The sequence below is a fragment of the Notolabrus celidotus genome, chromosome 8 (genome assembly GCF_009762535.1).
Source record: "Notolabrus celidotus isolate fNotCel1 chromosome 8, fNotCel1.pri, whole genome shotgun sequence".
Classification (NCBI taxonomy): domain Eukaryota; kingdom Metazoa; phylum Chordata; class Actinopteri; order Labriformes; family Labridae; genus Notolabrus; species Notolabrus celidotus.
The window spans coordinates 4,289,637-4,317,613 of NC_048279.1; the positions used below are offsets into that span (position 1 = coordinate 4,289,637).

The window sequence follows — 27,977 nt, forward strand, 5'->3', positions numbered from 1 at the left end:
TTAAAAACAGACATGACTCTGTAGTGGAAGTCACTGCATTAGAAACAGACATGACTCTGTAGTGGAGATCACTGCATGGGCTTAAAAAAATCACCTCTTAATTGAAACCAGTTTTCATGAACACAGTCCATTGCTGCATCCACAAAATCAGTTTAAAACTGAACCCTGTAAAAAGGAAACCATATATAAACCTGATCCAGAAACACAGGGTCTTATCTGAACCTGAGCCCTTAAAGATGGACTGAGGTGAAGTGGAAAACTGTCCTGTGGTCTGATGGATCAAAATCTGACATTCTTTTTGGAAATCATTGACGCTGTGTCCTCCGCTCTAAAGAGAAGAGGGTCTGCCCGGATTGTTATCAGCTCACAGTTCAAAGCCAGCATCCCTGATGGTATGGGGATCATCAGAGTTCATGGCATGGGTAGCTTCCACATCTGTGAAGGCTCCATTAATGCTGAACTATATATACAGGTTTAGGAGCAACATATGCTGCCATCCAGACAATGCCTTTCTTTGAAGTACATACAACAATGGAATGGTTTTCTGCCTGTGGGATGACATATTCCCACAAACATTGTCAGAATGAAGATCAAAATCTAGCCGTGAATTTACACCAGTGAAGTAATGCTACATGTGATATCTTTTCAGAGTTTCCTGAAGCTGCCTGTTTGAGTTTATGGCTTAATCTGCAGCTTAGAAAGAAGAGACAGGGATCTGCCTGATTTCAAAGCATAAATTGCCACGTATCAGTTTCAACAACAATCCCTGCACAAAGGAAAGGGGAACTGGTAGACACACCTGCCGAGTTTGAGACTAGTCATGGAAACAGAAGCTGACAGGGAAGAAGGGCAAACAGAAACCATGAAAAGGAAAGCAGGAAGAGAAAACATTAGCCAAACACATCAAGTAGCACTGTGTCCTGTAGCTGCTTCAAATGAATAATTATCATTTAACTAGAGTCTGTTTAAGAAGGTTCCTGTTCTCACTCTTTAAATCATTTTAAACTGATTTTGAAATACTCTTGTGAATGCTTCTCTGCTTTTTGAGGACTAAAGAGTTAAACCGTGCGCATATTTATGTTATCTAGACATTTATTGGGACGGTGCTCATGGGAAATGTGTCTTCATCCTGCAAAGACACTACCCACTTTAGGGGATTCGGGAGTTTATATATTATTTTTCACACAGAAAGTGAGACAAACTATGCCTAAGAAAGGAATAAACTGTTTGTGCTTCCTCATGGCACTTTAATCTGCCTGCCTGAAGGTTTTCATTTATTCTTAAGGTTTTTTGACCCTCATCTGAAAGTTCAGCCTACGGGTCTATTGATCTGTCAAACTCTAAGTACAGTTTTCTACGGATCTCTTTCTTCCAGTTGTTCAAGGTAATGTTTCTTTATCCTCTTGATCTCACAAACTCTTCAGTGCTTTGTCATTGTCCCTTTGTGTCTACTGTTTCATATTTCTATAAACTGCATGGTTTCTCTTTGTTTCTTTGCAGATTTAAAAGCCCTTTCAAAAAGAAAGCATCTTGTTTATTGGACGTTGCTGGAGTGAAGGGGAGGATAACTTTAATACCGTACTTTTGTAGATTGGACAGTTGTGGACAGTAGCTCAACTAATGTCTTCATCGTAAACAGGCGGAGTAATGAAGAGGATGCTTTTAGACAAGGATGAAAGGTGAGCAACATAAAAGTTAAATATATTTATCCCTACTCACGGCCAAATTCCACCAGATCCATGTCCGGTCCGTCTCTAATCCATCATGGCACCAGATCTGATAGGTTTCTATTCTAGTCAATGTGTTAACTTCCACTGGAACCGCTCTGTTGTGTTCCGGCTGCGTCTCTGATCCAACAGGTCGGAACACAACGGATCAGATACACAAGACTTCTATTTTTGCCGTATGCCGAAGCAGGACGCATCAATCTCAACAGAGCAGATGGAGCGGGACAGGAAGTCAGGCATCAAAACAAAATGAAAACATCTGGTTAATTTTCAGATTAAAACACTATGGGCCCAATCTACTAAAGGTTTGCGTGTATAAAAACACATGCAAACTTGATAGCGCATGCAAAGCTGACGTACTAACCGGGGAGCACCGAGGATTGCATTTGTCAAATGAGCAAAGTAGCACTCGCTATCCATTTAGCGCGTTTGCCTTCATGAATATGCAGAACACATGTAGATCATCAGAATGCGCAAAATACTGGGAGGAGGAGATGCAAATGTAATCATTTAGCACACGCAATGTGATTTATCGAACCTGAAGCAGATAGCGGGCAGTGTTTTTGCGTCTATATTTAGCACGTTTGAAAGGCAGGTGCAAACTGGCACAGCGTTTCGCCAATTTGGCTGCGGGCACTGTGGCGATAAGGAGGCATAGGTCCAATGACAGATGATGGAGAGAGAGAATCCTCCATGTGTGTGTCAAGATGTTTGGACTGTCAGAAATAAAAATAGTAGAGACATACTGTATCGTCTATCCAGCAATGCCATTTTTTAGCTCCTTGCAACACTGCATTTTCATGCATCTGGATCATTCCAGCGCACCATCGCAGTTAGTGCCGGCGTGTCCCAGTGTCTACCTGTGCATAATGAACGTTCATCTCCTGTGCTCGCCCCTCCCTCTTCATTTCCCAGCGGCTCAGTTGAAGGACTGCCGCTGAATGACCTCCCGACTGTTGCCAAGGCATTGACGGCCATTGTCAGCCCAGACAGCACTGACCAGCTGCCTCGTGTGCCCAACGATGGTCCGAGTGTCACGGAGGAGGGCATGCGCCACATTGGACACAGCTCTTGTCTCCTGATCAATGGCCTGTAACCCATCCGTCTGATTTCTTTGTTGCTGCAGCAACTCCTGATCAATGTCATCATAACAATCTGGACGCCTGCGTGGCTCTGCTGAGGTGTCTTCAGGTCTGAGCTGATTTGAGGTGTGCGGCGGGGATTGTCAGAAACCTGATAAAGATTCTCCATTTAAGAAAAAAAAAGATTTTTATTTTTTTACAGTCATGACGGACAATTTACAAAAACATTTTTCAAATAATGAAATCCTTTTTTTTCCATTCTCCCAAATCCCATTTCTTCTGGCAACGCTGAGATGTCTCTGCTGGAGTTCATCGATGTGTTTATTTGCCTCCGCCACCAAGACCTCCAACTCCATGACTTCAAACTTCATTTTTCGTTTCTGGGTACTCTGCTCTCTCAAACTCTCTATGGTGACAGCCGGTAGCACACGCAAAATCCTCATTTCAGGGCGGTCCGCACCACTTTTGCACCTGTTATCAATTGCGCACGCAGTCTTAGTAGATCACCCGCAATACGCCCACTGATAGCACGAGCAATTGTTTTGTTTCCACATGCAATTTAGCTCTCGTTATTTAGATCAGGCCCTCTGTGTTATAACAACACAGACGACAACAACTAACCCTCATGATGAGGTGGTACGACATTTCAAATTGATAAAGGATGGTATATAACAATCAAAACAATCCAATTTAAAAACAAAAATGAAGTCAATAATGGCTCTGGGATGAACAATGGCTGAACACAATTAATAAAACAAACCATCTCTCTTTACAAACTAAATCCCAATGAATAAAAAGACATTCATTGAACCTCACAACCCAACTGAACACAAACAGGAGAACATGCGGACAAAAGAAAAAGGCAGCTCACTCCTTCTGGAACTACCCAAAACAACCACACAGATAAACCCTTATAAATAAGAAACACACTAGATATAAGTTTTTACATAATGTTTAGAGGCTGAGGAGAGGATTGAACTGCTGCTGTCAGGTGGGATGCCAATGAATGTCTGCAAGCCCGGTCTTTTCAAAAAGAAGGAGAAGCTGACGAATTCAGCAACCCCCTCCCAGCTGACGTCAGCCAATCACTAATCCCCACCTGCCTGACTCACAACAAAGATACGCACACTGACAAAGCACTCACTCTCACACAGTGATGCTCTTCCCCTCTTGGATTAGAGGGCTTCAGTTTCAGGACTTCTTCCTGCAGGCGGAGAAACACCCCTATGAGTCGCATCTGTAAATAGTGGTTGAAGAAAGAGACTTTTGGACAGCAGAGGAAAATTATGACTTTTTTTTTTGATAAAGCATACACTTACACTGATATTAAAGATGACATATTATGCTCTTTTCATCTAAATATATTGGTCTAAGAGGCCCCAAAACATGTCTTTAAAGTTTATACTTTAAAATATACTTTGAAATCAGATTTTGGTCTGCCTGTAAACCCCTCTTTTTCAGCCCTGCTCAGAACAGGCTGTTTTCTGTGTCTGTGCCTTTAAATGAGAATGAGCTCTCTGACCACGCCCCCTCAGGAAGTGGATGTGCCCTCAGCTCTCCAGCATGTTGATCTAATGTTTACATGTTGGCTGAATATACACGGCTGCTCTCAGACCCACGTTACTTCAACCCTCTGAATCTGATCCAGAATCTGATCCTGATGGAGAGGTGCCTGCAGCAGGACCTTTCTGAACCATTGGTCACAGATTTAGTGTTTCTTGTTGTTCTATTTGTCAGTATGTTCGACGTGTGTCTTGGTACACAGCGACGAACATGTAGCTATGTGGCTATGCTAACTAGCGCTAGCACTTATCCATGGTAAATAAAAATCATCCACTAGATCTTCAAATCTGCAGACGTGGGGAGTAAAACCGACGTTTGTGTTTATTAAGACAGCCTACAACTAGCATGCCTCCCTCCTAAGCTCCTTGTTAGCACACATGTGTGCAGGGAATGAAAAACGGAGGAGGGATTCAGTATTATTTTATACAGTCTATGGGCTGAACAAGCTCCGAGCTCCGACTCCGTTACAGACAGATGTCGTTGTGACGTATAAAAAACACTGAAATCTTAAACGGCTCGTTTCACACACATTTACAGAAAGGTGGAGAAATCAGAACAGGGGCAGAATGGATTTTTTTTTCATTTTCGGGGGGTTTGTAGACATAGCATGATATGTCACCTTTAATATTTGAGTTGGACTTCTTTGAAATCAACTAAATTATATGTTAAAATTGTCCACAGTGGTTGATAACTCTAACTTTGAGGTCAGTTCTCTGCCTGGTTTCTTAATAAGAGGGGTCGAGCTGTTTGTAATATACTTACATATGACAAATATTCATACCACTCCATTTCACTACAACCAAACTATCATTTCAAACTGTGAAAGCCATCATTGAGGAGCTATTTGACATTACCAAGACAGTAATACAATAGAATAACACCAGAGAAACAGGCTTTACATATTTATTTTTAAGTTGACTGTGACATGAGGAACTACTATTATTATTATTATTATTATTATTATTATTATTATTATTATTATTATTATTATTAGTGATTTTCGTGATTGACAAATATGCAAAACAACAGTTAACAAAGTTGTACACAGCACATGACACGGAACAGCGAAAAAACTAATAGAAAGTATACTGGTAGAGAGTTGAAGACAATTCTGCCCCATTTACAATTAATATAAATACAAAAATGAAGCTGGGACAGACACACCAGCTTTATTAAGATTCTTCTTGGTGGGGAATTCATGAACATAACTTCAGGTTTCCAACGTTTCCTTTAAAAGCTTCAACCATAGAATACCTCATCTTTCTTTAAGAGCGCCCAAAGAAATGTAAGTCTCCTCTCGTTCCAGAGTTATTTTATGTGGTATCTCTTGTGTCCATTTTCCTCTCTTTACTCTCACTGATATATGAATCCCAGCTGTGTTGATCTGTAAGTGATGGGATGGGAGGAAACCGAAGCACCTGTGTGTCTTTCATCAATCTCTCTCACCGGCTCTTGTCACGCATTCTCTGTCTCTTCCTCCCTTACTGCTTTAGAGAGCCAAGAATCCATCAACTGAAGACTAAAAAAGTACATCTATATCTATCTATATTTATATATATAACGTTAATTATGTCCTGTGAAATATCCTTCTTTCTTTCAAACCTGCACTCAGACATGACGGCCAAGTTTCTTGCCTGTCACAACAGGTTTCATGAAGCCTGATGTTACTCATGCTCGGGGTATTTTCAAAGTATTAACAGTTTGTTTTCATTTCATTTCCTTTGTGCCTCTCTATCAAATACCAACCATACTGTTTTAAAATTCATGCTACATCTCCTGGTTTGTTCTTTGCTTTCCCCTGAACAGCAGTCAGTGAACAGTTTCTTAGTTAACTCCTGTGCTGAGAGCTGATATCAACGTTTTGTTAACATGACAAAATTACGACAGGCCCTTCACTTCCTCCTGATTTTGCTTTAAGTTATATTTCTCACATAGCAGAGCTATGCAGCACTACGAGCAATGCTAGACAAGATATGTTGTTTCATGGTCGAAATGTATAAAATCATGAGACGGACAAGAAGACAGACAGAGCGCATCAAATCAGAAACATCCCTGAACACATCTGTGTTTGTTTGCGTCAAACTGTTGTCATGATGTTAGAGATCATCAATCAGTAAATACATGACTCTGAGTCTTGTGCTGCTGTTACAGTAAGTTTAACTGTCTATCCACGGGGTGATTTGTAGCTTGAGTGGTAGGTGATGTTACTGGCTCAACAGTGGTGGACAGTAACAAAGTAAATTTACTCAAGTGCATTTTTTGAGTATCTGTACTGTACTTGAGTATTACTTTTTGGGGATACTTCTTACTTTTACTCCACTATATTCAGAAGACAGTTATTGTACTTTGACTCCACTACATTTCTATCAGTGCTCTAATTACTCACTACTTTAGCTTTGAAGTCAGCTCATGAATGTCCTTCTCTTTTCTGAAATCTGATCCTAAGACAGTAAACTGTGTTTGTGTAGTTCTGTTTGTCTCAGTGGTTTAGTCGTACCTGTATACCGTGCGTCTCCACGCTTGAACGTGGAGCAAACACAGAGCAGATTTCACTCAGATCAGGCAGTTCATGTAGAGGTGGTAATGATGGCTATAATTCTCCACCTGAGCACCCATGACCATATCTTCAGCCCGTGTTAGAGATTTTTGAAATGAAGAATGATACGTATCGTTTGAAATGTTCTCCCTGTTTTCCACTCTGACCAAACATACAAACATTCACTGTCCAACCTGAGAAAGTGTGTTGAGCTACGTAACGTTTGTTTCATTCCAGGTGAACATTTCAAACTAAGTTGTCTGTGCTTGGAGTAACTTAGTTTCTGTTTTTATTTCATGGTATAGTTTTTAGAGATTTCAAGTAATGGTTTCTAAATAAACAATGTAACAGAATGTACTCCTATGTATTCTTGACTGCACTCATGCTTTGTGAAAATACGTTTTGAGATATTTAAAAAAGTACTTTGAATACTTCAGTATTTTTAATAACAAGAACTCCAGAACTTTAAAGGTGACATATCATGCTTTTTTCATCAATATATATTGGTCTAAGAGGTCCCCAAAACATGTCTTTAAAGTTTATGCTCAAAAAAACACTTTGAAATCAGATTTTGACATGCCTGAAAAGCACTCTTCTTCAGTCCTCCTCAGAACACTCTGTTTTCTCTCTGACCACGCCCCCTCAGGAAGTGGATGTGCCTCGGCTCTCCAGCACATTGATCTAATGTTTACATGTTGGCTGAATATACACGGCTGCTCAGAGATCGCGTTACTTCAACCCTCTGAATCTGATCCAGAATCTGATCCTGATGGAGAGGCGCCTGTAGCAGGACCTTTCTGAACCATTGGTCACAGATTTAGTGTTTCTTGTTGTTTTATTTATCAGTATGTAGACGTGTGTCTTGGTACACAGCTACGAACATGTAGCTATGTGGCTATGCTAACTAGCGCTAGCACTTATCCATGATAAATAAAAATCATCCACTAGATCTTCAAATCTGCAGACGTGGGGAGTAAAACCGACCTCTGCCAGAAAGGCAGCGGGACCTTTCTGAAGGATTGGTCACAGATTTAGTGTTTCTTGTTGTTTTATTTGTCAGTATGTCGACGTGTGTCTTGGTACACAGCTACAGCTACAGCTATGAACATGTAGCTATGTGGCTATGCTAATTAGCGCTAGCACTTATCCATGATAAATAAAAATCATCCACTAGATCTTCAAATCTGCAGACGTGGGGAGTAAAACCGACCTTTGTGTTTATTAAGACAGCCTACAACTAGCATGCCTCCCTCCTAAGCTCCTTGTTAGCACACATTTGTGCAGGTAATGAAAAACGGAGGAGGGATTCAGTATTATTTTATACAGTCTATGGGCTGAACAAACTCCGAGCTCTGACTCCGTGACAGACCGGATATTGTTGTTACGTAACAAAAACACGGAAGTCTGAAACGGCTCGTTTCACACACATTTACAGAAAGGTGGAGAAATCAGAACAGGGGCAGAATGGATTTTTTTCATTCTCGGGGGGTTTGTAGACATGCCAGGGAAACATATTTCAGGTGGAGAACCATTAAAAAGTCCATTTTGCATGATATGTCACCTTTAACCCAAGTCATAATTTGACAGAGCAACTTTCACTTATATTGTATTTCACTGGAGTATCTTTACTTTGACTTAAGAAATGCACCTGTGTACTTTGTCCACGGCTCAGCAGCTGAAAATATCACAGCAGAAATGACTCTGCTTTTTTGCTCAAATTACTCTAAAACTTGTCCATCATTTCCATCCATACATTTCACCCTTCAGTTAGCTTTGCAAGAGCTCTGATCTAATCAATTAGGATTAAACCTGCAAAACTGACATCACCTCGAACAGCCTCAAGTGTTGTCACTTTTGGTGTTAAAAGTCAAACTATTTGTGTTGTTTTCTTTATTTTTCAATCCCAGAGAAGTATTTGTGGAGTAGAAAATGAAAAATAGTAGAGTTGTTAACCCCTCTTTTGGATTTTTTGAGCTTTTTTGTGAGCTCACTGATTTGGAGGAGGTTATCCTTAACCAAATCTTAATGAAAAAAGCTGGACCATACAGGATATCAGAATCAGAATCAGAATCAGAATCAGCTTTATTCGCCAAGTATGCTTGAACACACAAGGAATTTGACTTTAGTAAACTGTGCTCTCTTTGTACAAGGCATAAGAATAGGAATAAGAACTACAATAAGAAATAAAATAAAAATATAATAACAATAACATCAGCTATAAATACAAAGAAACAACAAATAGGCATGACTAATATGTACAGGCTAAAATAATATGATAAAGTGCAGTGGTGAGTTGCAGAGGTAGTTTTACATTATAAAATAGTAGTTAAATAATACAAAAAATAGAAATATGGAATTCTGCTTGAGAATTGTTGCATTGTGTATCTACATGTATATTTACAGATTGACAGCTTGGGGGGAAGAAACTGTTCTTATGGCGGGTTGTTTTGGCGCACAGTGATCTGTAGCGCCTGCCGGAGGGGAGGAGTTTGAAGAATTTATATCATTTGCTAATCAGCACAAAACTTGAAGTAGGTTTTGATTGTGGGAACACAGCAGAATGAATGTTGAAGTGTGGGTGTCCTTCTAGTTAACTGGGCACTTTAGATTTGACTGATGAGCAGGTTATTCTTCATTGTTTTCATAAGAATGCCCCAGACCAGACCAGTCCAGCAGAGCTGCCAGTGACTTCATTCAACATTAGAATCCAGAGTCACTCAGGCTACACATCTGTGTTCTCATATCAAATGTACACCCACAGCGCTAACTCTCATGTTAGTGCTGTCTTGCGCATGTTTACGTTTCATATCCTGTTCATCAGTTCACACCATGATCATACACAGAGGCTGCTATAAAGCAGTTTCCAGCTTGCGGATCTTACATGTGGATAGCAGGACTCAGGATTGAACCTGGGCCTTTGTTTTGGGACCACAGACTAACATCGAGTCTGGTGTGGTCAGGATGCTGACAGAACATGCTGATATAGCAGAGTAACACTTTAGACCAGGAACACATCATTGATTTACAGTGGTGTACTCAGGGGAGGCCGACCCCCCCCGGTGCCATCATGTCCGAAAGAAACGCGCTAAAGTGCCCTCTAGGACTCCACTTTAGTCGATAAAACATTTAGAATTGACTTCTCTGTTGCCCTTTCAGAGGAAAATGCATGAAAAAGTGCCCTTTAGATGTCCCTCATTTGTATAATACACAAAAAAGTGCCGTCTGTAATATCAATAATATAGAAATGAATACTTTTGTGTTTTCCTTTTTCATAATTCAATTTCCAGCACAAATGGTCATATAATTATTGATCAGAATCCAGGAAATTAAGTGTTAGCTGCTCAAAATGTCCTGGGGGAAGACCCTCAGACCCCCCTCTTGTTAACGTTGCCTCAATACATTTAAATTCACCCTAAACCAGGGGTTTGAAAGGAGGTGCCCTTGTTTTTTTGTTTTCGCCCCTGCCCCTGAAACAGCCTGAGTACTCCACTGTTGATTTATGTCTTTAGTTTAGACTTTGAGCTTTATTGCAGTGCTGTATTTATGGGTACAAGCTTAACTACATGATGCTCTTAATTACAAAATACAAGCTGACTGAGGAGTGTGAGCAGTATTTAAAATTAAATAAATGATATTAAAAAGTTCTTCAACAATTTGAGGTTAAAATTACATCTTTAATTAAAGGTTGTGTGTGTGTGTGTGTGTGTGTGTGTGTGTGTGTGTGTGTGTGTGTGTGTGTGTGTGTACCACTTACCACTTAAAGATGCGTGTCATTATTAATACCTCAGTCTGTATAGTGTATATATCTCCATGGCAATGTCATACAGGAACAAGTTGGTGAGGGCTTAGTGTATGTGTGTGCGTGTGTGTGTGTGTGTGTGTGTGTGTGTGTGTGTGTGTGTGTGTGTGTGTGTGTGTGTGTGTGTGTGTGTGTGAGTGAGTGTGAGGGAGTGAGTGTGTTCCAACAAACAGGCAGAGACAGATGCTCAGGCCCTAGGGCCAAAACAAGCTGTCTCGGGCAGGGATGAGGCCCTGGCACATGTGCACGCTCACACACACATGCACAGACTGGTTTCATAGCTATGCAGATGAAGAAGGAGACAGTATCTAATATTTTTCATCAAATATGTTGACTATTATTTCTCCTCAGAGAGCAGACACAACGTCTCTGAAAGTGTGCAAGAGTAATGACACGTAAGGATGTAACTGACAGAAGAGAGCACTGCTTGATTCAATAAGACCGTGTGAGACTTGACTCTGAGGTCATCGATATAATCACTGTTAGTTAGCTCACAGACAGTGACGGAGTCAGGCCCAGCTTTGTCTGATAAACTGGGTAAAAAATGAGCTTCCACCATTAATGTTTAACAATTTTCTGAGTAAAGACTAAAAGATGAGGTGAGCTGATGAACTGGTGATGGATTCTTATCTTCCTGTTGCGGTGGATTGAACATGAAACTGTCCTCATTCAGCTCTCCTTCTTCTCTGAGCTCTGTGGTTCACACACCTTTAAAAAGAAACTAATGTCACAACTTTGAACCCTGCTGCTATCATCACCACCGCTCATGGTTTAACTTTCTTTGTAGAGATCACTAACCTAAAGTTTCTCTCACCTGCTCCACTCCTTCATCATATTGATGGACAGGATCCAAGATGAAAATGTCTGTAGCCTGCAGATTTAGCATGCTAACTGAAACTAGAGTTTTAACCACATTGTTTTAATGTGATTAGAAGCTAATGGTTTTACCCATAGACTGTATAAATAATGGATGTAGTATCCATGACGTCACCCATCTGTTTCTGAAGTGCTGTTTTGAGGCCAATCGTTGGCGGGAGCCATATTGGAAATGTTGAACTCAACATAACATCTGTCGAGCAAGTATGACGTAAAGAGGCGGGCTTTGAGCCTCCTAGCCAACAACTACAGAGTTCCCACCTGTCAATCAAGTCAGCTGTGCCTCTCATTGGAAGACTTGTAATCTAAATATCTTCAAAATTACCACGTTATGAAAAAATTCCCCCCATACAGTGTGAGCCAATCGATAAATGAGCTATCCAGTCTACACTCGTTTTTTGTACCAGGCTGTAAACATGTTTATTTCTGCTGTAAAGATCGGCTTCTTTGAATTGGTGTTTATGTGGTTTCCTGTACCTCCGGAGCCAGCCTCTAGTGCACACTCAATGAACTGCAGTTTTTAACACTTCCACATTGGCTTCAATTCTCGCGGCCATCACCTTATGGTCTATGGTGTCAACAAGCAGAAGCTAAATGTGTCTGAACTCTTTTCTGTGGATTGATTTGACATGACGTGTGATCAGTTTGTCTCTGGTGTTGCTCATGTTAGTGAAAGTTAATAACCATTGCCAAGGGGTTTGACCAATCAGAATTTAGCTTCTTACACAACCAGAAGATCAGTAAGAGAGCCGGGTAATAAATATATATATATAGATGTATTATTATGGCACACACTCACTCTGACACAATCCATTCCTACTGCTTCCCCGCTGAACTAAAAGCAACCTTCAGGAATACATCACCACTCAACCCATGTAAGCTCTGCCATTTAGCTGCAGGCAGAGAGACATGGTGTGGGGGTGTGGTCGTGGAGGGGCGGAGGGGTCAGGTGAGAAGAAGCAAATAAGCAGGAGATGAAAGGTTAAATGTACATTCAGACATTCCAAAGCAAACAGCCGACAAGCCATCACACATACTGTCGTGAGGATGAGCCAGTGTTGCTCTTTAAAGGATGAATGCCAGCTTTTCATTACACTTTCTAAACTCATGGAGGGATTGTTGTCTCATTGAGCTCTTCTGGAAACTGCTTAGAGTCGCCAAACTGTACTAATAACAAATGATAGTTCACACACACACACACACACACACATGCACACACACACACACACACACACACACACACACACACACACACACACATATACACACACACACACACACACACCAATTACAAGCTTTAACAGTAAGTTAAAAAATCTAGCGTTTGTCTGATTCCAGTGAAAAAGCCTGCAGCGACCTTCTCGTGTCTGTATCATCTGCTTTCACTCATTTAATAATCTGGAAGATCTCCATCAGTTTCTTGTCCAGACAGTTTTTAATGAACAGGTGTTCAAACACAGTTCCACTCAGGTAACTCTTTGGTGCTGTTTTAAATTCATATTCGAGCTCTTTATGACTTGGCTTGTGGAGACATGTTTTTCAACCTGAAATCACCAGAAGCTGTCAAAATCAACAGTTTAATGAAATATTTAATCTGTTTCTGCCTTAATCCAGTACTCACTCTGTCATTATAACTGAACTGAAGAGTGGACCACACCTGAGGGACAGGACAGGTTGGATAGCCACACGTGAAAGAGTTAAACAAATGTTTACGTCACATCATACTTTGAGTCTCTCTGCCCTCAGTCACTGGAGCAACAATGCGTCTTGCTCCCTGCACATACCACACTCTTCCCCTGGCTGTTTCCCACACACACAAAGCTTCAGCTTCACCTGAGACCCAGAACATGGTGGCTGTTTGATGCAGTTCTTTCTCAATTCCCACAATAACTCAGCCATCCTCTTAGTCAGCAGGGAGCTTGATGTGCTCTACACAAAGTCTGTCTTTTTTAAACCTGAAAGACCACATCCAGGGCATACTATTTTATTGCGTAGGGATGATTCAGTATCACATTAGACTTACCCTTGAGGTGTTTTGGAAAGCCAAGCTGAAAAATTATTCACTGAATAAGTGTGAACATATCAGCTTTGTTTTCCCACCCTTTTACAGCAAATTTAGATGTGAACCAAGCGGCAACCTCCAGACTAAAAGTGCTATAAACTGCAGTTCATCTAGGATCTGCTTGACGATCTTTACAAAAGAAATAAACATGTTTACAGCCTGGTACAAAAGACGAGTGTAGTCTGGATAGCTCATTTCTCGATCGGCACACACTGTACGGGGGATTGAATTTTTCTCTAACACAGCAATTTCAACGATTTTTAGATTACAAATCTTCCAATGAGAGGCACAGCTGACTTGATTGACAGGTGGGAACACTGTAGCTGTTGGCTAGGAGGCTCAAAGCCCACCTCCTTACGTCACAATTGCTCGACAGCAGCAATATTCCGCCGACGATTGGCCTAAAAACAGCGCTTCAGAAACAGATGGGTGATGTCACGGACACTACATCCATATTTTATACAGTCTATATGGTTCAAAGCAGCCTTTAGAACATACTGGGATTACTCACAAATAACAACCTTACAATTTTGTCACTCAATATATTATCAATAATGACTTAATTTTTTAACTTTCATTATAAGCATAGAAAAAATAGATTCATAGCATCTAGTCTGGTAGCATGAAGGTTGTTTGTGTTGAACATTTTATTTGCATTAAAAAAAAATATTTCAACACACACAATAGTATATTTCAATCAATCAATCAATCAATCAATCAATCAATCTTTATTTGTATAGCGCCAAATCACAACAAACATTATCTCAAGACACTTTTACAAACATAGGAGGTCTAGACGTATTTCAACCTCCATATAGATTTATCATAGCCTAATCAATTTCTCATAAAATTACATCTTAATTCTCAAAAAACACCACGACTTCGTCTTTATTTTCTTACAGCTTTAATCTTGAAACCTAATTTATTTTCTTTCTTAATAAGACCCTAATCCTCCGTCGTACTCATACGGAAGAAGATTAAGGCCACTGGAAAAATACAAAAAAATTAAGGTCAATTTTTTTTTTAATATTATTATTATTATGAGATTAAAGTAGGAATTCTGAGAAAAAAGTTAGACTTTAATCTTAGAATTCTGACTTTTTTCTCATAATAATAATATTAATAATAATATTTTAATGTATATATATATATATATATATATATAATTCAGTGGCCCTTATCTTCCGTGTACTCATTATATATGGGCTGCAGTCTTTATTTTACATCAGATCTACCTAATGAAGCACTGTCAGCTGAAAACAACACACCAGCTCACCGTCGGCTCCACTCTCTTGACTCCTCCCATTTCCGCCCTCCTCCCCTCTCCCTCGGTCGACGTTTGATGACGTAGTCGACGCGGTGTTTTTACCATGGCGGCTAGCTGCTAACTGCGATAAAATTGTTGTCTTTACAGCTTAGAGAGACTTTTATACGAAAACAGTGAAACACATTTCATTTAGAATGAATAACAGGACGTCTTACTTTTACGACCCGGACGTGGGGAACTTTCATTACGGTGAGTTTGTCCTCCGGAGTCAACAGGCTCTGAGAGGCAGATGGAGCGGTGTTAGCTAGCTTTGTGCTTCTACTCTGGAGATGTGTTGATTTATTTATTCTTGTTTATGTGATTCATTGCACTTCACGTTCACCTAAATGAAACAAGGGTCATATTATTATCATTAACTTTAGTGAAACTTCCTCACAGCTTCTCTGTTATATTGATATTGAATGAAAACCCTGTCGGTCCCTGTTTAGCCGCTAGCTGCCTGGTTTGGCATTTACTCATATTCATGTATGAGTACATCAGGAATAATTCAATCTGTATTTGTAAACATAAGTTATCAATAAATATAAGTTTGCTTACAATGAAGATCACTGTATTTAGACTGTCTACATAAATACTGCAGATTTTGTGTTATTGCCCGACAGTAGCACGATGCACTATGACCACTGCGACGTCTGCAGAGTGATATCAATGACTATGACTTCATATTCAAATATCAGATCTTAACGTTATTCAGAATATTCATTCAACATGCACATGAGTGTTAACTTTCCTGATCGCACAGAAGGAGACAATCTACATGCATGTTCTTGCACACTTCATGCAAACATTTATCTTATACAGCATTTCAGACTTCACTCACTCATTCCAGTACCTCTGCAGTTTGTCTGATACTTGATTGATGAACACTGTCTCTCTCTCTGTCAGGTGCGGGCCACCCGATGAAGCCTCACCGCCTGTCCCTCACACACAGTCTGGTGCTGCACTATGGACTCTACAAGAAAATGATGGTGAGCCGTGCAGAAGGATGGTACCACTCATTAAACATGTCAAAAGATAACAATACTCACACAGCGTTTCTCTTTCTTTTACTTTTACAAGGTGTTCAAGCCCTACAAAGCATCTCAGCACGACATGTGCAGGTTCCACTCTGAAGACTACATAGACTTCCTCCAGAAGGTCAGTCCCAACAACATGCAGGGCTTCACCAAGAGCCTCAACACCTTCAACGTCGGAGACGACTGGTGAGTATGACAGCGGCCTGTTTTAGAAAATGTGATTTAGACATATTAATAATAATAATAATAATAATAATAATAATAATAATAATACATTTTATTTAAATGTACCTTTCTCAAGGTACAGGGCAGAGTTTAAAAAAGAACAATGTAAAAATGAGGCTGATAAAATCGACAACACATGATGCAGTGTAATTACTAGGGGTGTAACAATTGATTCTGAATGAACCAATATCGTCCTTTAAAGCTGGGGTTGGTAATCAGATTGAGATACACTTTTTGTCATACTGGTTAAAATGATCTTTATGTCCTTTATGGCAATCAATACATAATGTGCTCTTAAAAAATAATGAAAAAAAGCTGCTATCTACAGCCGGAGTAAACCTGGGAAAACACTAACCAATCACCGTGTTTTGGCTCCCCAAATTTTAAACCATTCAAATCCCGTCCTGCCGTCCTGCCCTCCTCCTGCGCGTACATTTCCCCGGCGTGAACTCCGAGTCCCTGTCCCCTGCCTCTACTTCCCCTGACTCTATTTACTGCCCCTCTCGCTCGTCCTCGGGCCTGTCCCCTCTGACCAGATGAGGTGCTTTGCTCAGGACTGTAGTCCGGATCAGAGTCTAAAAAGCTCTCACCAACAAGCAGAAAAATTAATGACGTTCAGTAAGTCCTACAGAAAATATAGATTTATTGTAGCGTCCGTCCGGACGCTGTAGTGATGACGAGCCGATTCGTGAACACGTTGAGTTTTAATAACCGGTCACTGTCGGCCGTGATCACGCCAACCAACAAAACAACAATCAATGTTTGAATGAATGAAGAACTTCTCCTCTTGTCTCTCCTCTCTCCCACTCGCACTCTCTACATCTCTCCTGATGCCTTCACTGACCGTCAACACTGTAGGAATTAAGAACATCTACACTGAACACGTTTAACAAACAGTAGAGTTGTTACAGTATTATATATGTGTTATAACTTTTCTCCTGATATCGTGTCACCAGTACAACTGGATAATGCTAGCATGACAGTTGTGAGTGCTAACAGCAGCCATGTTTGTTTGTGTTTTTAACTTTCACTATGAGAATGTTTTGGTGAGGACCGGTTTTGAATCAGTCACCATCATATGGTCGAGAATCAGCGGCGCTCGTGCATGTGAGCAGGGGCGCGTCGTTTTGGAGGAGCTCCAAGGGAGATGGGGAGGGGTTAGACGGAGTGATGAGGAAAAGCTACATTCAAATTCATGCTGGTTTTCCGAGACTACCAACCCTAGCTTTAATCCTATCGACAACCACAAATCATGATACGAATCAAATCGTTGTTGAAAAGAATCGTTACACCCCAAATAATTAGAAATAAAAATAAAATGAACAGGATAAGATAGAGTGCAGTGTAGAGGTTTGATCAGAGTGAATATGACAGTTTAAAAAGAGCGTTGATGTCACGGATGTCTGGTGGGAGGGAGCTCCAGAGGCGGGGAGCAGACCGGCTGATGGCTCTGGACCCCATGGTGGTTAAGCAGGCGGGTGGTGTAGTGAGGTGAAAGGAAGAAGAAGACCTGAGAGTGCGGCTGGGTGTGTTGATGTGCACAGTTTGAGAGAGGTGTGGAGGAGCGAGGTCATGGAGGGCCTTAAAGGTGAGGAGCAGGATCTTGAAATTGATGCAAGTTTTGAGCGGTAACCAGTGGAGCTGCTGAAGGACGGGAGTGATGTGATTGATGGACGGGTATCTGGTGACGATACGAGCAGCAGAGTTCTGGACAAGTTGGATTTGAGAGGGAGACCAAAGAGGAGGGAATTACAATAATCGATGCGTGAAGTGACCAGGGTGTGAACGGCAGTACCGTTGGGTGTGAGGGACGGGCGAAGGCGATTGATGTTAAGTAGATTAAAAATATGCAGAACGAGTGACATTATTGATGTGAGATTGGAATGATAGTTACATGTGATACAAAACTCCTCTCTTCATTCTGCATTTCACTTTAATAACATTGAACTTGACTGTTTCTAGAGGAATAACTGATCCAATATGAAATGTTTCTGTTTCTGTTTCAGTCCTGTGTTTCCTGGACTTTTTGAGTTCTGCTCAAGATACACAGGGGCCTCTCTGCAGGGAGCGACACAGCTCAACCACAAGGTAACACACACATGCACATACACACAATGAACAGTAAGCACAATTTAGGTCATTAATTCCACAGTAGTCCTCTCCATTTGAGCGTTTCTCTTGTCACAAGCATCAAGTATGCTGATAAAAGTCGGCACATCATCAGTGTTCATTTCTTGTTGACATTGCACGTATGTTAGCTTTCTGTCTTACTCTGAGCCAGCTGATTAAAGACCCCTACATCACCAGACCAGTCTCTACCCGTGCTTTCAGCTCTGTGGACTGGTTCAGACTACAGCGTGATTTAAGTAAATCTTCTTTGTTTTCCAGATCTGTGACATTGCCATTAACTGGGCCGGAGGTTTGCATCATGCCAAAAAATTTGAGGTCAGTCAGAGCGAGACTCTCTTTGTTGTTCCTCTTTTCAGTGAAACTCCTGCAGTGATGCTTTGAGCTGTAAAAACCTGACGCTCTTCTCTGTGTTTTCAGGCGTCCGGGTTCTGCTACGTCAACGACATCGTCATCAGTATACTGGAACTACTCAAGTAAGAGAGCTGTGACATGAACGCCTCTCTGAAACGTGTGCTGTGTCTCTATCTGTCTTTACACTTGTTTGTGTTTCAGGTACCATCCCAGAGTCCTCTACATCGACATCGACATCCACCATGGGGACGGCGTCCAGGAGGCCTTTTACCTGACAGACCGGGTCATGACGGTGTCTTTCCACAAATATGGAAACTACTTCTTTCCAGGAACAGGTCTGCTGCTTCTAAAATATTACACATGTTACAGTAAACCCTCAATGTTTACGAGCAGATTGGGAAAGAGAAGTTCATCTGAAGCTGGAAATATCAATTTGACTTCAAAGCAAAAACCAACAGACAAGACGTTTATTTGTTTCATTATTAATGTAGTAAAGTTTGATATGTAGAGCTGAGCACAGTACAATGTTACAATGTTACAATGTTACAATGTTACAATGTCATTTAGCAGAACAACACAAGCAAAGATCTAGACAAGAGGAAACAAGATCAGTAAGAGTAACAAAGTGCTTCAAGTCTATTTGGGTGCAGGTACTGCCAAGCAGTGTAAAGGCAATGCACAAAAGTAAGTAAGGATTTTTTTTTTTTTTTTTTGTAAAATAAGGAACATCTACAATGAAGCAACCAAACAATTTAAGACCTTCCATTATCATCATCAACAATTAACATCACCACAATAATGACCAAAGTACCAAGTGCTGGGTCACTCAAGAGCTGAACACAGAGTCCCAGAGTAGAGCAGGACAGTGTGAGTCAACTGTAGCTGGAAGACATGATCTACCACTGGGGACAACAGTGGAGAACAGTCTAGCTAGGTGCATAGTGCTTCTTAAAGAGCTGGGTCTTTAGCTGTCTTTTGAAAGTAGAGAGGGACTCTGCAGATCGAATGGAGTTGACCAATTCATTCCACCATTTAGGGACAACAGAAGAGAAGAGTCCAGCTAGTGATTTTGATTTTGAGGCCTTGTGTGCTGGAAGCACTAGGCGCTTTTCAGAGGCTGAGCGTAGCGGGCGAGAAGGGCAGTAGACCTGGATGAGAAGGGCATTAACAGAAGACTCTGCAAAAGGTGTTTTTTGCAAACATATTTATGATTAAGTACAAAGGCAGGAGGTAAATATGAGATGTTTCAGTATTTTGTTAGCACAGGGGTTACCAAACTTTTCAGCCTGTGACCCTCACTGTCCCTTTAGTGAGTGATTTAATGTGGCTGGTCTGCAGAAAATGACCCTACCTATATGAGCATGTGTCTGTGTTTCCTGTGCTGTTATGAATTAACCTGCTGCTACTGATGCTTTTGATAATTAACTGTTCACTAACTCTAAACTTAGGAGTCATCTGGAAACAAAGAAAGGCAGAAAACTCATTACATTTTCTATTTTCAAGGGTTTATTTCAAGTTTAGCTACTACTTTTAACGATATGTTTTACTATAATGGGTAAAATGTGCTATTTCTAGATAACTTAAAAAAAAACTATCTGGAAGACATCTCACGACCCCTCAGTTGTGTCTTGCGACCCCCCAGGGGTCCCGACCCACACTTTGGGAACCCCTGTGTTGGCATACTGTCTCTGTAGATGTGATACTCACCAGTGTGTGTTGCTTTCTGTAGGTGACATGTACGAGGTCGGAGCTGAAAGCGGACGGTACTACTGCCTCAACGTTCCTCTCAGAGACGGGATCGATGACCAGAGTGAGTGAAACAGTTCTTCTCTGTATGAGGGTACACAGATGTCTGCATTGATGTTGTGTTGAATGTCCAGGGTGGCTTTATCTCAGAAGTAAAGCAAGATTTCTTCTAATTGGAAAGTTGGCTTGCCAGCTGCAGGCTCCCTGTGGTTCAGTGTTCAAGAGCCCTGCTGTACACCCGGACCAAAGCCTCTTGGCGTGCAGCGCAAGTGTCATTATTGTTTTCCTCCCAACACAGTCGTCATTGCGCCCACATTGTTTAAAAAGTAGATTAACTTGCGCCCGCTTTAGCACCTGTGGGTGTGTCTGTCTCAAAATGAGGTGTGCTCAGGTTCTCAGGTGACGTGTTTTTATCTTGGGGACATGGGCAGTGGCTGCTAGTGATATCCTGATCCTGATCTCAACTCAGGAGCCGATCTGGATTTTTATTGTTTAACTGATCAGTGATCAGCTGTTTGAGTGGATCATCTATCAATCAATCAATCAATCAAGCAATCAATCAAGCAATCTTTATTTGTATTGCGCCAAATCACAACAAACGTTATCTCAGGACGCTTTTACAAACAGAGGAGGTCTAGACCACTCTATGTCAAATTATGAACAGAGACCCAACTTCAAGACAGGGTAAGACTCTGTCTGACCCCACCTTAATCCACCATGAGCATTGCACATCGCAGTATTTAGCTAGTTACAGTGGAGAGGAAAAACTTCCTTTTAACAGGCAGAAACCTCGAGCAGAACCAGACTCATGTTAGACAGACATCATGCCTCGACTGAGTTGGGTCTGGAAAGACAGATAGAGGGGAGTAAGAGAGAGAGGTGATAGTGATGAGACGAGTAGTAGATGCTGTTGCCGCTGAAGTCCAGTACGTCCGTATCAGCTGGAGTCCAGAACGTTTGCAGCAGGAGGACGTCTACGGCAGCTCAGAGGAACCTACGAGACAATGGAGCTCAGGGACTCCAGAAAGGTCTATGGTTAGTAACTTTAATGGGACAGGAAGAGTTAAAGTAAGTGATGACGGTGTTGGGGGGAAGGGGGTGAGCTAGGACCCCAGTGTGTTAGTGCGCCAGTTCCCCGGTAGTCTAGGCCTATAGCAGCATAACAAAAGCTGGTCCAAGCCTGATCCAGCTTTAATTATAAGCTTTATCAAAAAGGAAAGTTTGAAGCCTACTCTTAAAAGTAGAGAGGGTGTCTGCCTCCCGAACCTTGACTGGTAGATGATTCCAAAGGAGAGGGGCCTGATAACTGAAGGTTCTACCTCCCATACTACTTTTAGAGACTTTAGGTATAACTAGCAAGCCTGCATCATTAATCATCATCCTGATCATTTACATCAGTTGTCGTCAACCAAGTGCAATTTGTCAATGAGGGGTTGTTGTTCCGACAATATTCCGACTTACGGCCAAATTCCACCAGATCCGTGTCTGGTCCGTCACAGCACTGGATCTGATTTCTATTCTAGTTAATGTGTTAACTTCCTCTGGATCCACTCCATTGTGTTCCGGCTGCGTCTCTGATCTGGCAGGAGCACGACGCATCAATCTCAACAGAGTTGATGGAGCGGGACAGGAAGTCAGGTTTCACCAAAACAAAATGCAAACATCCGGTTAATTTTCAGAATAAAACACTCTGTGTTATCACATGATTCAGTAATTATCGTGGGAAACCTCGGTCACATGACTCCAGCTGTCTGGCGGTCCTGCTCCGTGCTGCGTTCTGAAACCACAACCGATGGGTGTTGACGTACGAGAGAGCACGGAGCCGGACCGCAGGGATTGGACAAGGATCTGGTGGAAGTCCCGTGTTAGGGGGGGCGATACGGATAACATATCTGACGAGCGTCTTGGAATGTAACACACCTTTAGTGCAGAGACTGTTTGCCCCTTCAGTGGCAGAATGCGGTTGGACACGCCCTCATTTACTTGCGCTTTAGATCGCACCCTAATAGTCCTTAATGAACCCACTGAACCCAGTCAAGCAGCAGCCTCTCACACACATGTACGTACTGGAAGCTGATCATGAACGCCACTCTCACAGAACTGCATTTGTCTTCAGATCAAACACACGAACAAACCATCGTCCTGTTAGTTGAGGACTTACTCGACCTCTGAGCCTCGGCTGGTCTGCCCTACATGTTATTACAGTGTGTGTTTTTTCCTGTGTGTGTGTGTGTTGCAGGCTACAGGCAGCTGTTTCAGCCGGTTATCAAACAGGTCGTGGATTTCTACCAGCCGACATGTATCGTTCTACAGGTCAGTGACTCTAAACCTCTTCTTCCTCAATGACTGGATCACTCAGTCTGTGTTTGTTATTGTTTCTGTTTTATGATCAGGGTCAAATGTAGTCTCTTGTGTCATTATGTTAAACTTGTAGATGATTCTTTATGTTCTCCTCTCAGTGTGGAGCAGACTCCCTCGGCTGTGACCGGCTCGGCTGCTTTAACCTCAGTATACGTGGTCACGGGTGAGACTGACTTTATAAAGAGCTGTTCTCTGCTGACATGGCAGTGATTACTTGTACTGTGATTAACATTTTAATACTGCTTTGTTAATGCTCTTCTGTGTGTCCTCTCTGCTCCGTCTCTCAGGGAGTGTGTGGAGTTTGTCAAGAGTTTTAAGATCCCTCTGTTGGTCCTGGGAGGAGGAGGGTACACGGTGAGGAACGTGGCTCGCTGCTGGTAAGTCTCTCACACAGACGTGGACTGAAGAGCCCTGATGAAGAAGAGAAGATGAAAAGTTCTTCACTTTGTGTTTTGTTTTTCTTCTTGTAGGACATTTGAGACGTCTCTATTATTGGATGAATCCATCAGTGATGAGCTGCCTTATAGCGGTGAGTTAGAGTTTTCACATACAGTCGCTGCTCGATGAGAGAACAGGAAGTCGCAGAGTCACCACTGATTCATTTTATCCAGTGCAGCACAACCCTTAATCATCATCAGTGCAGAGAGAGGGATTCTGCTGCACCCTGAACCAGTCAACAGCCTGGTCTTGTGTGACACACCTTCTCATTCAATGTATTTTATTTATTTTAATTATTTTCAACATTGTAGATTAATACTGAAGACATCAAAACTATGAAATAATCTGGTTTTGCCATAATCTGGATTACAACAGTCAGAAGGCAAGTCATTCTACAAATGAACTCTTGACAAGGCTCATGTTAATTAGAAACCATTCCAGGAGACCACTTCATGAAGCAGACTGAGAGAATACCAAGAGTGTGCAAAGCTGTCATGAAGGAAAAAGGGGGCTACTTTACAGAATCTAAAATATAAAACAGATTCTGCTTTGTTTAACACTTCTTTCTTCATTCAATAATTCCATATATGTTCTTTCATAGTTTTGATGTCTTCAGTATTAATCTACAGTGTTTACAATCATTACAATAAATACAAACCCTTGAATGAGAAGGTGTTTCCAAACTTTTGACTGGTAGTGTGTAACGTTTGTTTCCATCTACTCTTATTTTTGTATTTGCTTCACATTTGTTCCCTTTGTTTTAAGCTTTGGCTTCACAAAGCTCATGAAGGTAGATCAATCAATCAAGCTTTATTTATAAAGCACCTTTCATACAAATCAAATGCAACCCAAAGTGCTTTACAGCGACTGAAAACAAGAAAGAAGCAGAAATAGAAATAATGGCAAGACATATTAAAAAACAAAAATGGATTTTATAATAGAGACTAAATAGAATAGAGACTAATGCACACCGAAAACAATCAAATATGTCAAATAATGTGTAATTAAAATAAGTTAAAGCATCAAATAAATATTAAGAATATAAAGGGTTAAAATAAATAATTTCAAAGTGTAAGGACTAGAGTTGAAAATAAAATTAAGGCTAAAAATGTCAATAAAACTGAGTAGATTACATAAATAATTGAATGAATAAGTAAATGAAAATAAAATAAGATAAGTAGTTAAAATTATTTAAATAATCATTTAAAAAAAGGTGAAAGAAGAGCTAAGATTCTTGTTCGTTTTAACACATTTTCATATTTTGAACACATTTTCCACTCAATGTATCGTCATCCTGAGGAACCTGGACACGAAGGATTCAGATCATTTATTGTTTGTACGTTGGGTTCAGTCTTTCGGCTCTTCTCAAAGCATTAACACGGGGACATGTTACGTTGTCTTTCATTTTCTTATGAGATAAAACAATTAGAAACTCTGGAATCAGTTTTCAGTTTGCATGGAATCAAATTGAGTTGTACCCTCACACATCACACAGATTCATATATTCTGATGAACTGTCACTGAATCAGATCTCAGCCAGCGAGGTCTGAATGGATCAGATATCATCAGCCTGAGTCCGTCTTCTTTTTTTACCTGTGAATGAGTAACTTTCTAAATGCTCATCTTTTCCTGGCTTCCGTCATCCGCAGAGTATTTTGAGTACTTTGCTCCAGATTTCACGCTGCACCCTGACGTCAGCACCAGGATAGAGAACCAGAACTCCAGACAGGTGACTCATCCACACACTGTCGAGTGACGGCATCGTAGTAGCTTCATTTTACAGACGCACTCAGAGAGTCTGCAGAATGCTCATTATAACTGTGTTTACATTGGTGCAGTACCTGGAACAGATCCGGCAGACTGTGTTTGAGAACTTGAAGATGTTGAACCATGCACCCAGCGTCCAGATCCACGATGTTCCCTCTGACATGCTGAGCTACGAACGCAACGACGAGCCCGACCCTGATGAGAGGGGAGCAGAGGAGAACTACACCAGGTCAGAAACACCTCCACACCAGACCACTTCAGAAACATCAAACATGTCCGACCACTTCCTGTACCTCACTGTCCGTGTCATTACCTCCTCAGGCCCGAGGCCGCCAATGAGTTCTACGATGGAGACCACGACAACGACAAAGAGAGCGACGTAGAGATTTGACCCACGAGAACGAGAGTCGTGCTTTCCTGGGTGATGTTGAGCATCTGAAGCCGTCACCTAATCTCTACAGACTCAATCAAAACTCAACTGGAAGGACAGAAACAACTCTCGGCCTCTACTGTCAGATGGTTCTCATCCTCAAGAGTCCTCAGTCTGACCTCATACTGACTCTGTTTCTAAGACTGGTGTGGACCAGAGCCTGGTAGATGATGTCACTAAGTCTATTTTCACATGGCAGTATCTGTGTTTCTATCTGGAGTTTGAAGTCAACATGCATCAAGTATTATAACAGATATGTTTATGAATATGAGCTGTGATGTACTTTACATTTATGCACACAGATTCAGGATCACATGGTCCCTTTAGTTTGGACTTTACCAGCTGGATGGACTCGTGGAAGGACTAAACACATTGAAATCACAAGTTTTGATAGAAACGTTCTTTTCTTTACATCTTTTCCACTCGTTATATCTTGTTTATGTTATCGTAGAAAGTGACTTTTGAAATGAAATGAACATGTTACCTTAATCAATACAGGGCACAGCCATGTTTCCCCTCAGTGAAGAATTCTGATCCACGCTCTCCTTCTCCCTGACATTTAAGAGCTGTTATCTCGGGGCAATCATGTGACGGTGCTCATCAAACAAACAAGCAGTAAGAGATTGTTGTTCCACTTCCTCCTCACAGATCACAAGCATGTGGGAAGCAGTTTTAAGTGTTTGCCAGGAGCCATGAGTCACAGATTAAGCATGATTTTTAACATCTGGTCGAACAGTTTGAGACGGAGCTGTAAATGTTTCAACTACCATTTTAGTTCAGGCTTTTCATCTTGGAATCTTTCTGAAGCTGCCAACATGGATTTCAACGAGGGACTGAAAAACAAGCCGATCCAAACAACCAGGATGGTTATCGCTATAATTACTGTTTTCATTCCTTTCTTCATTTTTGTCCATTCATTGTAAAAAATACACACGTGTGTAGATTCTAAGTGTTCGTTTTGTAGACGAGTATGATGAAGGGGACGAGCCTGAGTCGACTTTCTTCTGGAGCAGGAAGTCGACTCAGTTATTGGATGCGAGATTCTAATTCTTCACTGTGCAGTTACTCAGACTCATCACACAATAAGAAGTCCACTCCACCATCTGCCCCTCCCCTAAATGTCTTTTAGCCATTTTTCTATACTTTGATATTGTTGTTGTCTGCTTTGTTTTTAATAAAAATACAATTAAATAACTTGTGCTCATATGAACATGTTTGTTAAACAGAACTTCATCAGCAAGTTTTGAAATCCACCACCAGAGGGCGATGTAACAGCATCACAGTTTCTGCTGTTGGAGTGTGAGTAGACGATCATTAAATACCTGATGAGGATATTTTGAAATCTTAATAAAAACTAAACTAGTTTGCATTCCCAGGAACTCCCTCTGTGTTTCAACAGCTGTGTAAACTCCACAAACACTGACACGTTCAGCTGAAGGTCTCCAGTTTACAGGGTCACTTTTAAAACCGTAACACCGGGAGAGACGCATTCACGGTGGGCTGAGAGAAGACTACTGTTACAAGCTGCTAAATCAAGAGAATCACAGCTTCTTCTTTTGAAAAGTACACACACATACAAAAAAGATAGAACAAATAAAAACTAATGAAAGAAAGAGAAATCAAGTGAATCACAGATGTGTGTGATGTTATTGTGGACGGAGGGAGGAATAAAAACACTGCGGTTAATCTACCAATCAGACACGTTCAGCATTGCAGGCCCTGCCCCCCGAAAGTCCTTTGAAAAGTACTACCCCTCTAGCCAGGGGCTTTTTTTTTCTTTTTTTCTCTTGTCTGCATATATATTTCTGGTTTGCGTGATGTTTGTCACAAACTGTCAAATATTAATGCAATTTATTCTTGCAGCAAAAGAAAAGAAAGAAAACCTTTTTCTTCTGTGCTTGTGACTGTGTGCATGCAACCATCACCATCCCTCTTAGAACTCTGGCCTATCTTTTATTGACAGCTAATATCATGTTCTGTAAAAGAGGGCGTGAACACCTCGGTGGACCAAAAAAAAAAATATATATATATATATATATATATATATATTAAAAAGAATACACAAAGATATACAAAAGGACAGGAACTTTTGTAGCAGGGGCTTTTTAGGGGGGAGATTATCTACCCCTGAACTAATTTCAGACCCTTTGTCCTCCGGTCGAAAAACACCTTTAGTCATAGACAAAAAAAAGACTTCATCTTCTGACCACGCACTAAACAAACACCAAAACTAAACAATCGATTCACTTTTTCACCTGAATTTCAACTACGCCAAACACTTAATGCAAAGCACTGTGCACCTTTTATTCACATTAAATATTAGGAAACAGTTCAGTTTCAATGCAAACATGCCTGGTATTTGCCAAACCTGCCATATACAAAATTAAAAATGAGGGAGAAGAAGGAGTGGGTGGTATGAACCATCAACCCCATTTTCATAACCAAAGGTTTACCTTAGCCTCTGCCTTTGTTCGCTTCATGACTCTCGCTCTTGCAAACGTATCTGCTCCACTACAAGTTTCCTTCTCTCTATAGTTCCTG

General features: G+C 41.1%; 1 protein-coding gene across 1 annotated transcript; it reads left to right on the forward strand.

Moving 5' to 3' along the window:
- The first annotated feature begins 14,927 nt into the window (after positions 1-14,927).
- On the forward strand, positions 14,928-26,630 carry hdac3 (histone deacetylase 3). Its single transcript, XM_034690110.1, has 15 exons — positions 14,928-15,161; positions 15,858-15,940; positions 16,032-16,174; positions 18,220-18,301; positions 18,602-18,658; positions 18,761-18,816; positions 18,896-19,029; positions 20,424-20,504; positions 22,680-22,753; positions 22,900-22,964; positions 23,089-23,178; positions 23,272-23,330; positions 24,889-24,968; positions 25,078-25,235; positions 25,328-26,630. The coding sequence occupies exons 1-15, from the start codon at positions 15,107-15,109 to the stop codon at positions 25,395-25,397; spliced, it is 1,287 nt and encodes a 428-aa protein (XP_034546001.1). The 5' UTR covers positions 14,928-15,106; the 3' UTR covers positions 25,398-26,630.
- The last annotated feature ends 1,347 nt before the right edge of the window (positions 26,631-27,977 follow it).